The sequence below is a fragment of the Emydura macquarii genome, unplaced genomic scaffold (assembly GCF_026122565.2).
Source record: "Emydura macquarii macquarii isolate MOO-44397 ecotype Brisbane River unplaced genomic scaffold, CSIRO-AGI_Emac_v2 contig_1253, whole genome shotgun sequence".
NCBI classification, from domain to species: domain Eukaryota; kingdom Metazoa; phylum Chordata; order Testudines; family Chelidae; genus Emydura; species Emydura macquarii.
Genome location: NW_027131390.1, coordinates 38,618,119 through 38,633,935, shown reverse-complemented (window position 1 = coordinate 38,633,935; position 15,817 = coordinate 38,618,119). Strand labels below are relative to the sequence as shown.

General features: G+C 59.5%; 1 protein-coding gene across 2 annotated transcripts in view; it reads right to left on the bottom strand.

The window, feature by feature from the left end:
- SHROOM4 (shroom family member 4) overlaps window positions 1-10,770 on the bottom strand; it is a 47,591-nt gene extending 36,821 nt beyond the window's left edge. The window contains exon 1 of one of the 2 annotated variants that reach the window (XM_067548526.1): window positions 10,738-10,770. Coding sequence is in view for 1 of the 2 variants with exons in the window: in XM_067548525.1 (XP_067404626.1) it covers window positions 7,883-8,020 (138 nt within the window). In the remaining variant the exon portion in view is untranslated. Of the gene's footprint in view, window positions 1-7,882; window positions 8,059-10,737 lie in introns of those variants that run through there. The other variant, XM_067548525.1, reaches the window with a different exon arrangement.
- Window positions 10,771-15,817: the final 5,047 nt, after the last annotated feature.

Genomic DNA, 15,817 nt, shown 5'->3' with positions numbered 1-15,817 from the left:
TGTCGCTGGGGGGTGTCTAAGGACGCACTGCAGCCCTGGGCCACCCCAACTGTAAGTCATACATCCCCCGCCACGGGATCTCTCATACCCACCCCCCAGGCTCAGCTTCACGGCTCACCCAAAACTCAGTCCAGCACAGCACCCCATCTCTGCACCACCGCAGGCTCCCTGAGGTCTGCTGCCAGGGCAGCACCTCCTACACCCCACCTAGCAGGCACCCGCCGGGGGGGGGCTCAAGGCACGGCAGACACAGCCCAGGGCTCGGAGGCAGCCCCCCTCTCGGCCCACGGAACAGGCTGTGCCAACAGACTGAGCGAGTGCCCAGGACACTCAGCCCTGGGACTCCTGGGACTCCCGACTGGCCCAGCCGGCTGGAAGCAGGTCACAGAGGGGCTAGTGCAGTCCAGCCCCCTCCTGCCAGAGCTCGTCCCCCAGCCGCCTGGGCAGGAAGCACAGCCCTGCCCTACCCCCCCCCCCCCACTTCCCCGGGCGCTGAGCTGTGCCACTCTGCTCATGGGCGGCACTGAGACGCACCCAGCTCCAGGAAGCTTTCGCCCTGGCCTGACCCGGCCCGGCCCTCCCCTCCCCTCCCCCAAGTAGATCCCAGCCCCCAGCGGGGGCAAAGGAGGCTCCTCAGCACAGCCAAGCCACGGCCCCCCCGCTGGCACACATCTGGAGACCAGCAGCCAAACGACAGAGAAAAACGTTATTTGAATAGTGCTGCCAGGCCCATCCGCCCACATGGTGACACAGCCCCAAGTCCCCCCACCCCCGATGCCCTCCCTGGGCTCCCGTCCTGTCAGCAGGGGCGATCACCCGTCAGCCTGCCCACAACCTGCGTGGCCCCTGCGCCTGGGGAGGACAGGCCCATGGCTGCTGAGAGCAGCTGGTGTCACATCGCCATTTACTATCCAAACTATGGCAGCCGCAAGGACAGCCCACACCCTTTTCCCCATCACATGCTCCATGGTCAGCCTCAGCTGGGGCACAGGAGCACGCCAGCCCCCCAGGGCCCACCCTCTGCCAACAGGACTCCAAGAGCCGAGGCCAGGCAGAGGCGGGCCAGTGCTGGGCACGCAGCAAAGGGACCCAGCCGAGCTATCTGGGGTCTACGCCCAGCTCCAGCCTCACTGCAAGCAGCAAGGCCTGGCTCTGTCCGGGGAGCTGGCAGGAGGCAGCAGCCAACCATAGAAGCAGGAGCCGCGGCTCCAGCAAAGCCCCGAGAAAACATCTGCGGTCACAGAAAGGCCAGTCTCAGGGCTGGGCCCCCAGCTCAGCCACAGATTTCCTGAGAGGTCACTTCACCACTCTCTGCCTCAGTTTCCCCACCCATAACAAGGAGCGTCAAGAGGACTCAGTAGCTGCCAGGCGCTCGAATGCTGCCGTGACGGGCCAGGGACTGGGCACTGCTGCTGGACAAATGCAGCCTGAACAGACCCCACCACTTTCGGGCAAAGCTTCCTGCTGCTTCCCTGTCCCCATCTCCTCCCCCCACCCCCCATCTAGGGCTGTCACTGAAATATCTCTGGCGCCCTCTCCCTTGCAGAGGGGCCCACTGCTCCCTGCATGGGGGCACATTAGCAACGCTGAGGGGTCCAAAGAGGCATCACCCCTGCCCCACCCAGTGCTCACGCTACCTTGGGCCCCTGCAGACGCCAGGGTAGTGCCACCCCGCAGCTCCACACAGCTTGAGCTGGGGTGGGAAGCCAGGCCGCCCGCAGGGAATGCTGTAACAAGCGCCCTTTGTTCAGCGGCGCTAAGCCACGCGCAGCAAAAACAGCCAGGCCCTAGGTAGGGCAGAGGTTTCCTGCACTGACCTTCCACCCCCTGTTCAAGTTCTGCTCCCAGGTCAGAAATAATAATGAGATTTGTCCACAGCACAAAGACAAAGTTTGAAATGAACAGCAGCCTGTGCACAGGAAACGCCGGGCAGGGGGGCTGTGGGTCAGGAGTGAGGGGCACTGGCAGAACTGTGTGTGGGGAGCCCAGGCCTGGGATAGCAGGCGGCTGCGGGACAGGAGTGAGGAGCACTGGCAGAGCTGTGGGCGGGGGGAGGGAGCCCAGGGCTGGGATAGCAGGGGCCTGCGGGTCGGGAGTGAGGGGCACCAGCAGAGCTGTTTGTGTGGGGAGCCCAGAGTTGGGCTCGCAGGGGGCTACCGGGAGCTGAGGGGGGGGGGTACTAAAGCAGAGCTGTGCAAGGCCAGGTCACATAATGGGTTAAATAGCAAGCCTCAAACTCTTTTCACCCCAGTTCTGCCACCTGAACCCAAGGAATCAGCTGTTCTCTCATCCCAAGCACTTGGGCCAGCCCCAGGCGAGCAGGTGCAAAACAGAGTCTGACCCAGCTGAGGGGCCCTCGCTCCCATTGAGACCCCAACCCCCCCACACCCAATGCTGCACCACCTCCAGCAGGGAACAGCCTTGTCCCTGGGCCAGTTAACCATTTATTGCCCCGTGCCAGTTCCTGCAGCCTCTCACTCCCCAAATCACAGGGTCAGGACGCAGCCGCGACAGATGACGAACGATGGGAGCGCGCTAGAGCCGCGGGACCCCTGGGACAAGACTCAAGGGCCCTGCTTCTAATGGGGGTGGGCTGGGAAGGAGACAGTTACCAACCGAGAGGATCAGCACAAGCAGTCGACACGTCCAGGGTCCTTCTCCAGCAACCAGCCTAGTGGGAGCAGCATCTGTGCAGCCCGTGCTGCTAGCACATCAGCCCAGGGGGCTGCCCGCTCCCACCAGGCTAAGACCATGGCCCAGCTGCCAGCCCAGCGCAGCCGCTAGTGCATCCCGCAGCAGGAGGGCTCAGGGTGGAGACAGGAACCCGTCCAGCAGCCAGAAGACCCAAGGGAGACACACCCCTGAACAATCGCTTCCAAAGGGGAGGAGACAGGGCCAGGGTGCTGCCGGCCAAGGCCGGGGCAGGGTGTTTGCTTCAGACCTGAGCAGCCTGCAGACCTGGATCACACACACACCTCGGCCAGTGAACTCCCCTGGTCCCTGGAGGCTCCTGGCTCTCATTACCAGGCAGCAAGACGGAGGGAAAGTGTAACCCGAGCCCCAGGCAGCTGGGAGAGGCTCCTCTGGCAGCCAAAGCTTTCCTGTCTTTCCCCTCCACTGCGGAGCCCCATGGGCCGGGTGTCACACTGGCTAGCCCTGCAGCTGGGTCACAGGCCAGGGCCACGCGTGAACGTCAGCTGCTGGCAGGGAGAGGGCCACGGAGCTGGGGGGGGCAGCAACCTCCGTCGTGCCAGGGAACAGGGGGCTGCCAGAAGCAGTGTGCTGGCCCAAGAGCCCTGGATCACTACAACACTGTCAGCATCTCCTGGAGTCCCTCGAGCAGGGGCTGGGGAGCTGCCCCCGCCCTCCCTACTGCCAGTTACTCCCCCATGCCCACTGCCTCCCGCCTGGGAAGCTCAGGGAGTGGGCAAGTCCCTGATGTTCAGCACAACTCTGTGGGGAGAAGGGTCTGGGCTCCTGGCCAAGGTGCTGTCCCAGGCGCTCCAGGCCCGTCCCGGATACGTCCGAGACCCCTGTAGCTGCTGGAGGGAGGAGACCTGTCCGGCTCTGGAAGGAACCTTCCTCCCCTACTCCCCGCCTACCAGCTGCTGCAAGGCACTCGCAAACCCATGGTCCTATGCTGGCACCCGGGTGACTCACCCCAGCCCAGATGGCCCCTTCGGCTCCTGGGAGCCACCCAAGCCGACAGACCCCCTGGGATTCCAAGCCCCAGGCTGTCCGGACTGCCAGGCTCAGGCTAGCTACCCTTGAGCCTGCAATACAGACACGCGAGAGCCCCGGGCAGACTGCTTCCCAGCCCGGAAGGGCCCACGGCCCTGTCCTCCATGCATCAGGGGCTCAGAGCACAGATCTTCTCAGGGGTCAAACACAAACCCAGGGTCCAGGGAGCTGGCCCTTGGGGTGAAAACTTGGCAGAAACCCGGCCCGGAGAGCTCCCTCTGCCCCAGCAATACGTTAATCTCCCTGCCCACAGATAGCCAGAACTGAACTCCACACTCAACCCACTTATGGGGGGGAACCATGCCTGAACAAGTCCCCTTTGCAAGGGCACCGACAAGAACCACTGCTGTCATACATGGGGCAGCGAACGTCGGCAGCAAGAACCAAGGGCCAAGGCTGCTAGAGAACAGGCAGCAGCTACCTGGAGTCAGGGGCCCATCCATGCCCGCAAGAACACGGCGCCACCTGGAGGAGTTTAACACAGCTTGCAGCTAACATGCTATTCACACAGCCCAGCGGCTGGCATGGAGGCACTGCGCCACGTTCAGCTCCCAGAGGTGGTGCCAGGGGACACTTCCCCTTCTGCGCGCGATGGGGCTGCAGGGCAGGAGTTCCAGGCCTTTCTCGGAGCTGCGGGGGAGGCAGAGGATGTGGCTGGCTGGGCAGGGTTATCCTGTCTCATTAGGGCAGCTCCCGCAAGGATGAAGGTAGGAGCAGAACGAGCCACAAGGAGGACCGGGTGCAACGCAGCCAGCGGTGGATAGAATGGTTTGACATTCAGAACCGTCCCCAACACCAGCTCTGCTCACACCGACACGGTTTCCTTGGGTCCAAAGCAGCCCTGTGGGTGCCACAATCCTCCCAGGCTGCCACCCCCACCCCCACCACCTCTGATAGCAACAAGAGCTGGTGCAAGCTCCCTCTCATCCACACTCCCCACACACTGACTCCCTGCCCTGCCCTGCCCTTAGCAGAGCAGGCCAGGGGACAACATCGTTAGCCTCAGACCAGGCAGCAGGAAGGGTTAACCTCCACTGCCCTCCACCCCCTCCCTGGGGAGAGGCCAGGCCGCAGCTTACAGATCTCACCGGGAGCCATTTTTTCCTGATATCCAGCCAAAACGTTCCCTTGCCCTTGTTTCCCAGTTACACCCTCCAGGCCCAGACTAGACAACCACACACCCTCCCTGGGGATTTCACTTTTCAGATGCTTGTCCCACCTTCACCCACCCAGCTTAGCAGGCATTTAGCTGAGCTAGGCACCCACCCCGGGGCTCCTTCCACCCCCCAACTCCTAGATCAGCCTCTCTAGCCTCTTCTGTCCCTTTGCTCTCAACTCCCTCCAGTGTGCTAGCACCTTCCTCAGAGCCGGCAGCCCGGACGCCACTGAGACACGCACTCCAGACAGCGCAGCCGCAGCTTGAATCTAGCCACTCTGCTCTATTTCACACCCCCAGGGCGCTGCAGCCCAGCATTCTGCATTTCTAACAGTAACACAGACTGCTCAAGTGCCAGCCAGCTGGAACGGTTATTAGCAGGTTTGGGTATTTCCACTGCAAGGGGGGGAAGCAGGCACAGCCCTGAACGAGGGATTAATAGAGTCATGTGTCCTCAGCTCCATGAACAGCATTCGGGGTTTATTTAATCTCCCTTTCAGCCCCTTTACATAAGTTTCCATTTCCACTCTGATCAGAGGGCAGCGTCTCCTTGCAACACACATGGAACAAATGGGGAGGAACCACGGGACCAGATTTCTAAATCTAACTTTCATTTAAAAAAAAAAAAAAGAAAAGAAAAAGCTCCCGGTCTTTCTGGTGGCAAAATTCCCACTCCACATGTGATCATGCGGTGCTGTCTTCCTGAGTCTGCAGACCGACAGTCCCTGTCCCACTGCCTCTACAGCAGCTCACCGCTTTGCCACCTTTACAGTAACAAGATGCTGTTCGGTTTCACTGCTGCTGTTCAGAGCCACCTAGGAAGGCCAGTGTTTCTCAAGCAGCTGCTTCAGCATAAGAGGTACTGGAGTCCATCTATTCAAAGGCCTGAAGGGACCACTGTGATCATCAAGTCTGATCTCCTGTATAACACAGGCCCCAGAATTCCCCAAAATAATCCCTAAAGCAGATCTCTTAGAAAAACATCCAATCTTGATTTAAAAACCATCAGTGACAGAGAATCCGCCATGCCCCTTGGTGATTTGTTCCAATGATTAATCACTGTCCCCATTAAACAGGTATGCCTTATTTCCACTCTGGGTTTCTCTGGCTTCAACTCCCTGATCATGTTGGGCTCTTCAGTGTAGCAGAGGAAGGTCTATTAAATATTTGTTCCCCAGGTAGGTACATGTAGACTGTGATAAATTCCCCCTTTAGCCTTCTCTTTGTTAAACTACCTAGATTGAGCTCTTTGAGTCTATCACTGCAGGGCAGGTTTTCTAATCCTTGACTCATTCTTGTGACTCTTCTCTGACTCCTCTCCAACCTATCAACCTCCTGCTTGAATTAGGAGCACCAGAACTGGACGCAAGATTCCAGCCATGGTCTCCCCACTGCCAAATACAGAGGTAAAATAACCTCTCTGCTCCCACTTGAGATCCCCATTTATGTATCCAATGATCCAATCACACTGGCATTGGAGTACAGCAGCACACTGGAAGCTCACAGGCAGCTGATTATCCCCCCGTACCCTACATGTTTTTCAGAATCAAAAGTTGGGCACAGGGGACGAGGACCTCACAATAATGGAGAATGGGGGGAACAGAGTAACACAGATCCCTGCTCCCTCAAAGCAGTTAAGATTGGGAGGAGGAAAAAAGACAGTCCCTTCTCTGCTGCAGCAGCTAAAGCGGTTCAGTTTCACATCTGCCAGACACTGACTAACCAGAGGCCCATCATCAAAGGACAAAGCCCCCAAGCAACAGCCAGAGAGGAGTTCTTCAGTGCTTGGAGTTGGCGGAAGGGAGATGAACCCCTCAGGCAGTGCAGTCCCCATCCAGCCCAGCCCACCCCACTGGGGCCTTTTGCATCCACTCCTGTGTTCTACCCCTTGCCTCTGGTAAATCGTCCCAGCCCGAGCAAGCTGAACAGTGGACTGTGTAAGATACAGATGTTGGCACCCATCTCCATGCCCCGGCAATGACTTGCAGAGGAAGGAGAGGAGAGTTTAGTCTCTTTTAGCTCTTCCTCCTACGCCAGACACAGTCTGCTCCCACTGCAGGAGATGGCAACAGTGGCTTGTTTTAAAATCCATCCCTCATCCAAACTTTACTTCTGGTCTTGACTGCCCAGCTCAAATATCTGCGTGTACAGGGTCCCCAGACTACTTTTTACTCATTTCTCCCCCCGAGTCTCAGAAAGAAGAAAACAATTTGGGTTCGGATTGTTTTGTCTTCTTAGCTCAGAGTAAAGAGCTGCCTGCCGTGTGCCAGGCGCTGGGCCAGCGCATCACCAGGCCAGGAAACCTTGCCCCAGGCCGAGTGGTCCATGCCCGCTCGCCCCGGGCTGGGAGCCCCTCCGGTGCCGGGTGAATTGAGCCAGGGCCGGGACACCCCGGGCCCTGCTATGAGGGCGCCTGAGCGAAGGGTGCCAGGGCGAGGGGCTACTGGAGCAGGGGAGCCCCGCCAGGTCGCAGCTTCGGAAGGGCGAGGAGCGCGGATCCTTAACAAGAGCTTCGCTCCCGGCCCGATCCCCGGAGCCGCCAACAGCGAGGAGGAGGCGGGGGGAGGCCGCGCCAAGGGTCGCCCCGGCCCGGCCGCCCGGAGCCCCTCCCTGCCCCGGCGCTCTTCAACCTCCAGGCCCCGCGCTCCGGCCAGCGTCGCTCCCCGCCCCTCTGCGCCGAGCCGAGCTGGGCCGAGCCTCCTGCAGGCGCCCGCTCTGCAGGGCGAGCCTGGGCCCGCCTCTCCACCGCCCGGCCCGGCCCGGCCCCAGGCCCGCTGGCTGCGCTCGGGCTCCAGCCCGGCTGAGAACAAAGCGGGGCAGGGACCGCGCGCTCCCCAGGGCGCAGCCAGCTCCCGTCCCCCAGCCGGGCCCCCAGCTCCCGGCTCCGGCCGGGACAAAAGTTCCCCGCCCGGCCCGGCCCGGCCCGGCCCCTGCCGGCTCAGGGCGCCCCCTGCCGGCCGCACCGCGCCCCCTGCCGGCCCTTACCTTGGAGACGATGAGGGGCTCCCCGTGCTCCAGCCCTCCCTGCAGGGAGAAGCCCCAGGGCGCGCCCCCCTGCAGCTGCACGTGAACGGGCTGGAAGGAGACCGGCCGGCTCTCGGAGCGCCCCCCCGCCGGCTCCATCCCCGCCCCGACCCGGGCCGCTAACTCCCCATCCCCGGCCCGCCCGCGAAACAACACCGAGCGGCAGCAGCGCAGCGTGTGCTACAGACTGAGGCGGGAGCTGGGGCGGGGGCAGCCCCGGGGGCCGGGCCGGCCAATGAGGCGCGGCCGGGCGGGGAGGCAGCGTTACACTCCCCCCGCCTGCGGCTACAGCCGGGGGGCGGGGCGCGGCGCGGTTACATGGATGTGGGGGGGCGGCATGTGCGAGTGTTTACAAGTGGTGCTGGAGCACACGAGTGTGTGTGTGCACACGTGGCCAATGGCCATGCCTGCCTGCGTGCCCGCTCGGGCCGGGTGCATGCGGCTAGATGTGGGTGGGCCCGTGTGTGCTTCACACTTCTCACAGGTCTGTATGTTGAGGGTTGTGTGCAGTGCATTTTGTGTGTGTGTGCAAGGAAGCATGTGTCTTGCCTCGTCACGTGTGCGTGCAGGTATGTACCATCGGGCATGTGTGTGTGCCGTGGGAAGTCCACTTTGCATAGCTGGTGGCACATTAACTGCTGGGATGCACAATCCCCAGCCGGCCTTTCTCCTGAGAACTGGCAAGGAAGGGAAAACAAGTGATATCTTACTCACCGCTCGGAACAGTGCCTGGGCCTACCCAGTGCCCCCCAAGGAGAGCCTGGGTCCCAGTTAGACACAGCGACGTGCACGATGGGCAGAGCTTTGCACACACAGAGTGTGTGCCCCTGTGTCGACAGATGTGTGTACAAACAGGAACTGCAGGTATGTGCTTGGAAACCAGTCTCCCCTTTGGCCACAGGCACTGTCCAGTCTCCACCACCAGGAAGCAGGCTCAGGCCTTGTGGGTGCTTGATACAGTGACTAGGACAGGCACGGGGAAAGGGGGCTCAAGAGACCTGGGGGCTAAAACTGGCTCTGCCACTGACTTGCCATGTGCCCTTGGGTGAATCACATTACTTATCTGTGCCCCAGTTTCCCTCCCCTCCTTCTCTTAAAATAGATTGCAAACTCTTCAGGGCAGCGACTCTCTCTTGCCGTGAGTGATGTCCTGGCCCAGGGAGACTTTGCCCTTGACTTCAGTGAGGCCCGGATTCCTCCCGTGTGTCTGCAGTGCCTAGCACAATGGAACTCACCGTGGCTGGAGTCTGGAAGTGCTATTGGAATGCAAATAATGAATCACTGGCCAGCAATCCCAGCTCCCAGCTTTGCCTCCCGCACAGGTTTGCAATGGCATGATCCCAGTCTCCCTCAGAGCGTCCTGTGTGCGCATGTCCCACGCTGGCCCCCTTCGGTGCGCGAGCACGGAGCAAGACAGAACCAGCTGAAAGAAGCAACACCTCCCCCACAGGCTGCCTTTCAGCAGTGTTGCCATTCTTGGTGATTTTTGCTGCTTGGTCATTTTTAATTGGTGAGTTTCAAAATAAAAAAAGAGAAGGAAACAAACATGCCCAAAGGTGGTACAGTGTCACCAGCCTGACACTTGGGGGGCAATATAGCCCTAGCTCCCCCAGACTGGCCATGCTCCACAAAACCACCTTGGTGCTCCTCTGATCCTGGGGGCAGCCAGCATAACTTAGCTACCTACTTACCCAGCCCCACAGCATCAGAGCACCCCACAACTGCAGTGATTCACCCTCCCGCACCCCTATGAAGTGAAGCAGCCTATTAGCCCCACTTCACAGATGGGGAACCGCAGCTGAGCGATTACCCCACGGTCACGCAGGACATCTGTGCCAGCACGGTGCTGATCCCAGGTGGCCCAACTCACAGGTGAGTGCTCTAACCACCGGGCCATCCTTCCTCTCTGACATTAGGGCTGCCTTGGGGCTACGGACCCTATGCTGTTGCCATAGAGACCGGGGGCCTGTTGCCTGGCCTTTCTTCAATTTCTTTTCAATTAAGTTTATCATTTTTGTGAGTTAGGATCAGACGTGCCCCAGAATGAGCCACCCTGAAAATCACCCTGCTGCTCCCCCCTTCCCTGTCCCCAGGCATCTGCCCCCCCATCCTCACCCCACAGTTTAACTCTGCTGCTGGCCACACAGTGCTTCACCTCAGCCCAGCCTGAAATCACTTGCAGGACATACCAAGCGATTAGCTCATCCCCGGGGCTTTCAGGGCAGCAGTGGGGAAAAAACCGGAGCACCCTGACAAACTTTCCAGCCTCCCTCCCAAGGTGGAGTGAATCCGCGTTGCCCGGGGTAACCGGCTGCAGACGAGTCAGAGGGGTGAGCAACACTAGCAAAGCTGCACTGGGTCTGGGCGTCTGCAGCCGGGCCGTCTGGCGATGGGCTGAGAGCCTAGCCCAGCTGAGGAGGAAATGAAACCAACCAACCCTAGATCGCCTGGCTGAGTGCGGGATCCTGGGCACGTGGCCCTGCTTTGGCTTCAGGCCTGAGTGACCAGCAGACAAGAGAGCTCACTCCGTTCCCACAGCCTTTTCCGAAGGCAGAGGGAGATGGGGGAGCAGGGCAAGCGCTGGGGAAGACCACCCCTGCATTCGGGGGCACATCTGCTCCTAACTTCAGTTCAATACCCAGGGAGTATCCTGGCACAAGGGAGAAGTCCCAGGCTCTCGCACACTCTACGCCAACTGGGGAAGCATTTATTTCATTCCCTCAGATGTGGTCGATCCAGCCGCCTGCATCTTTTACAGTCACATTAGCAGGGGTTAGCCAACTGAAAGCATGTGACAGATCCCTGTCCTTACTCACCCAGATGCATACGCCAGCAGGGGCAGAGCAACACTGTGGTGTCACTCACGGGCCGAAAGCCCCGGCAGCAGGCTGCAGCGGGTTCCAGCACAGGTGCTAGGTAACTTGGGATCAAGCCACACTCTCCAGCTGTCAGACCACACCCCCTGAGCCACAGAGTGCCAACCCACTGTGCTGTGGGACACAGTGCAAGAGTTGCAGGAACACAGCCAATGGTGCACTGGACACAGTGAAGGTCCATCTAAGTCAGTCTCTTGTCTCAGACCGTGGCAAATGCTGGGTGCTCAGCAAAAACTGGAAAAGCCCTGTGATATATCATTGAGGTCAAACTTCCTTCCTGAGCCCGTCTGGGGATCAGTGCCTGCCCTGAAGCATGAAGATTGAGAGCCCTTGTAACAGTTGTCCTAAGCAAGGTGCTGCACTCATTCACGGGAACACGGGTTACCAGACTGGATCAGACCCGAGGGTCATCTGCCCAGGGTCCACAGTGGCTGGGACCAGATGCTCCAGAGGATGGTGTGAGACCCCTGCAGTAGCACATGTGGGATAATCTGCCCCCCATGTTAGATATAAGAGCCCTGTAATAGCAGATCTGCCCTGATGGTAGGTTTCATCCTGGTCTCATAGAGACTGGCTTAAGCCTGAAACATGAGGGCTAATATCAGATCTATGTCTAGGCTCAGGGCAGATGAGTGCTGCATGGATACGCAGAATGCCCCTTGCTGGATAGCAAGTGGTGCTGTGACTGTCTCCCCAGTGCTCCCGGCCTGCTCACTGCGTTGCCATTAACACTCAGGCCTGTATGTGTGGGTCTCCTAATCTCGTACTTGTGGCCAAACCCTCAGGAAGTGAGGAAACGGTTTCTCTTCCGACGCTCCTTGGGCTGACGTCTTGGGAAGGACTGTCAGACGTCAGGCTGAGGGGAGGCATGCCTGTGCATGGGAGACCACAGGGAGAAACGGCCCTGCCGTCATGCTGCCATGGGCTGTCACGCTCTTAGCGCCCACTGGTTATGCAATACCAGGCCTGCTTCCTGCTGGGAGGGGGAAAGCCCCTGCTGCTGTGCTGCAGGATGCGGTGGGAGTGACTCAGCGGGGTCAGGACCGAACCCGCCACCCGCCCAGGGCTTTGTTGGGGGGAGTCCTTCGGGGCACAGATGGTCATTCCAGCCCTCGGGGTGCTTTTCACAGAGTGACCTGCCAGCCCAGATCTCCTGGCCAGCTCTGATCACTCCGCACAACTCCTTGGCAGTTGCAGCTGGACGGGGTATTCCTTACCCTGATCCTGCTCCAGGGCTTGGTGTTGCTGTCAGATGGCTAGTGCCTTTCACGCCAACGCTGCCCCTAGGAGAGGGCCCAGCTGGCCATGTGTGGGGTTAACTCCTAGCAGGGGGGCCTCCCACACGGACCCAGTCAGGTGTGGCAGGGCCCGTCAGGCTCAGGCCCAGCGAAGACAGCTGGGCAGTGGGCATGAGAGGGGAGGCAGGTCTGTTCCGCCACCACTGCCTGCTTCCACGGGCCCATCACCACCCCACGGGGAGGCTGAGAATGATTCTTCCCTCGTGATGGAGCTCGGCGATGTCGGTCTGGCTCCTCTGCCTGTCCTGGCTTCGCTCTGTGGGGACTCCCCACCAGTGTCACGGCGCAGAGAGCAGAGGGGCCAAGGCTGCAGGGGGCTACCTCTGACAAGCAGGGACAAGGCCTGGGCCTGGATCCAGAGCAGGGTGCTGGTGCAGAGTGGTGCCAGGGGACATCTGAGGAGCTGCTCTGGGTTGTCCCATCTGGAGCTGTACAGACCACAGTGCTTACAGCCTCGGTGTAACACGCTGCTGCCCAGCCACAATGGTGAGGGCTCCATGGACAGACCAGCTACCACAGCGGTTGCTTTGCCGCATTTGGTGGGCACGGACAGCAGAGCTGCAGGAAGGGAACAAGGCTAGAGACTTGGCTGCTGGCTGGAGGAAGACACTACATACACCAGAAGCTGCCAGAGGCTCATTCTGCTTAGCGTGGGCCACTGCCCTCTGGGCCAGTCACTCGGGCCCTGCCACTGCAGGCATCTGTCTGTGCCCTGCATGGCTGCGGAGCGTGGAAATGGAGGCCTGCGGTGCACAGGGGCCTACAGGTCTCTATTGTTTCGATGGCATGGCCTACCTCACTCCTTTGGTTTGGATTCTCTTTCTGTCCTAATGAGCCTCCTGGCCTCCCCTCCAGTTCCCCACCTCCACCCCGCTTCCCCCCAATTCCTCCTGCTCCCACTGTGTGGTTAAAATATGTGACTCATCCACAGCCCCCAAACGTCTGGGCGTCTCTGTGCTGTGACAGCTGGCATCTTGGAGACAGTGAGTAAAGCACTCACTCCAGCTCTGAAAACACAGGCCCCAGCCACTGGAGCTGAGCAGAATCTCCTTGGGTGTTAGCAGTATAGGGCCTATGACACACAGCAGAGCAGTTCCACATACACAATTTCCAGTGCACGGGATTGGTGTCATGCACAGAAGCCGATGGCTGGGCCAGAGGCTCAAGAATTCTATGGTGCAGAGACAGCTGCATAGAGCCAGCGCATCGTGCCGAGGCCCGTAGAGCCATCCTGGGGTCTAGCTTCAATCTCACATCCACAGGTCATGCCCACTTGGGACAGGAGGAAACTGAGGCTTTGTAGATAGCTCCAGTCACATCTCAGATGCCCTGTGTCCTGCAGTATGATCAGCCCAGCTCAGCAAAGGAGGGCTGGCTGCGGCTTCCTCCAAAGTTCCTGCTGGCCAGTGAATGAGGAACTTAACCCAGCTCTCTCTCAGCAATCCACTGCAGGGCCCTTTCCCACACCACTCACATACACAGCTCAGCCATCAAAGCAAACCTCACCCGGCTCCTAGAGCAAGAGAGGTGTCAACGCCTTCCAACTGGGGAGGGATTCTGAGGCTCTGAGCTCTGTTTCAAGAATAAAAGTGACTTTGTTTCAGGCTCTGTTCCTCAAAGGAACAATCGTGACTTCAGTGCAGCTAGCTAGCTTGGGCCCGGGACTCCTTGTGCCCTTCCACCATGCCTGCTCACAGCTGACTCTGACTCCTGCTCCTTTGATGGGTTTGCCCCAGGACGGGCTTGAACCCAGGGGCCGGAGGTGAAAGGTTAGTCCTTTGTGAACAGCACTTTGAAGGCCCAGGGGATTGTGGGAGTCCTGAGAGAGAAAGCATTGAAACCAACCCACTTCCAGCTGGTAAAGGCTACTTCTGCAGCTGCCTGACGGAAGAGTTGATAGGTTCCTCTCACCTCCTTTGCAGAGACTGCATTGTTGTGCCCGTGCTTTTGGAGGTGACTCTCAAGTTGGTGCAGGGCCCAGCTGGTCACCACAGATGGAAAAGACTTGTTGGGTTCCCCAGGCCAAGCCAGGATTGTCCCCACCATGTATTCCCCAGTGCTTTGTTCCCTCTTGTGGGAAATGGGTTGTGAGATTCCACGCTGGCCCTGGACTATACACCATCTAACTGAGCAGAAGTTGTTTCTGAGTCACCCGATGTTACTCCCACCTGCCCCCTATCTTCCATTGCTCACATCCAAGCCATTCCCTCCCCTTGGGCCCCCGTGGCCCACCCTAGCTAATCCCTTGCTTCTGCAAGCTGCGTCCCAGCACCTCATGGCACCTTAACCAAGCTCTGATGTGCCAGGTGGACAAATGCACATCAGCAGCGATCCCACCAGCACACGTCCCTGCGTCTCTCTTCACCACCCCTGAATCGCTCCTAGAGGATGTTTGTCTGGAGAAATGGAAAGGTTTGGGAGCTATATATATTGGGTGGGATAAACGACACTGGCGTGGGGCGTCCCCGGGCCACTCCGCAGACTGACCACCTTGCTCTGATGACGCCTGCTCATGTTGCTCCAAAATGGCATTGTTATGAAGTGCCCGCCCATGAGGGAATCCTAGAATGGGCGCACCTGGCACTCCAGGGTGGCGCAGAGCCGCCGTGCACGCGGCAGGCCAGGGACGGCCTTGGGGTTCCATCTCCAGGCCGCATGTCCCAGCAGGAATCAACTAGCCGCGTCTCTGCCGCTCCTACCTCCCTAGCTCAGCTGAGGGCTTTGGAATGGACTTTGTCAAAATGTCTTCCCTGCACGCGGGTCAGGCCTTGGTTATCACTCTCCTGTGCAGAAAGGAATAAGGAAGCTGCAAACTGACACTGGCTTCCTTTGCCAACTCTTCCCCCAGCATAAGCACATCTTTGGTTAGTTCTGTAGGATGTTCCTGGGGGCAGGTCTCTTAGCAGGACTGCCAGGTTTGTTGTTGCAGGGCTGCCCAGGAGAGCAGGTTTGTTACTGGAGGGGCTGCAAGAGAAAGCAGGTGTGTGAGGGTTGCTAGGCTTGTTATTGTTGGGCTGCTCAGTGGGGCAGGTTTCTTACTGTAGGGCTGCCTGGGCAGGTGGGTTTGTTACTGTAGGGTTGTTGAATCCCTCTTGCCAGGGGCTCTGAGCTCTCACTGAGATCCTTGTCTTGTCCCTCTTGGGGACGTCTCTGCGCACAACGCTCTGTCTCCCTGCCCATCATGGAGCCATTCTCTGCTGGCTCAAGAAGAGCACAGCGTGCAGCACAGCAGGCTTGGCTGTCTGACACCAAACCCTCCTGGGCATTGCAGGGCACCCCCGTCCAGGGGAGCAAAATCCTGGCACCTTCAGCATCTTCCCAGCGCCACACTGCTCCTGGGAGCCGCGGTGTGTCCTGCCCCCTGTTAATTATTCCCTCGGTGTCCCAGGGAGTTGGACTTTCCCCAGGCTTGCAAAGGATAAACAAGAAAAGCACATTTATAACTGCTCCCAGTTGGTCCTAGACACTAATCAGTAACCATGTGCTGCCCAGCCAGGGGTGACAGCGCACCCAACTCCCTGCCCCACTGGCTGCCAGACTAGAGAGGAGGGGCTGGGGCTCAGGTGCAGAGCTCCCTCCCCTTTAGCGCCATGGTCACACACACACACACCCATTAACTGTCCCAGCCACCTGCAGAGCCCTCCCCTGGGTCATGAGACCAGGCGAATGATTAACCTACATGGAGACCAGGTGCTGCGTTTCCAGCCTCGAGGCCAGCCCAG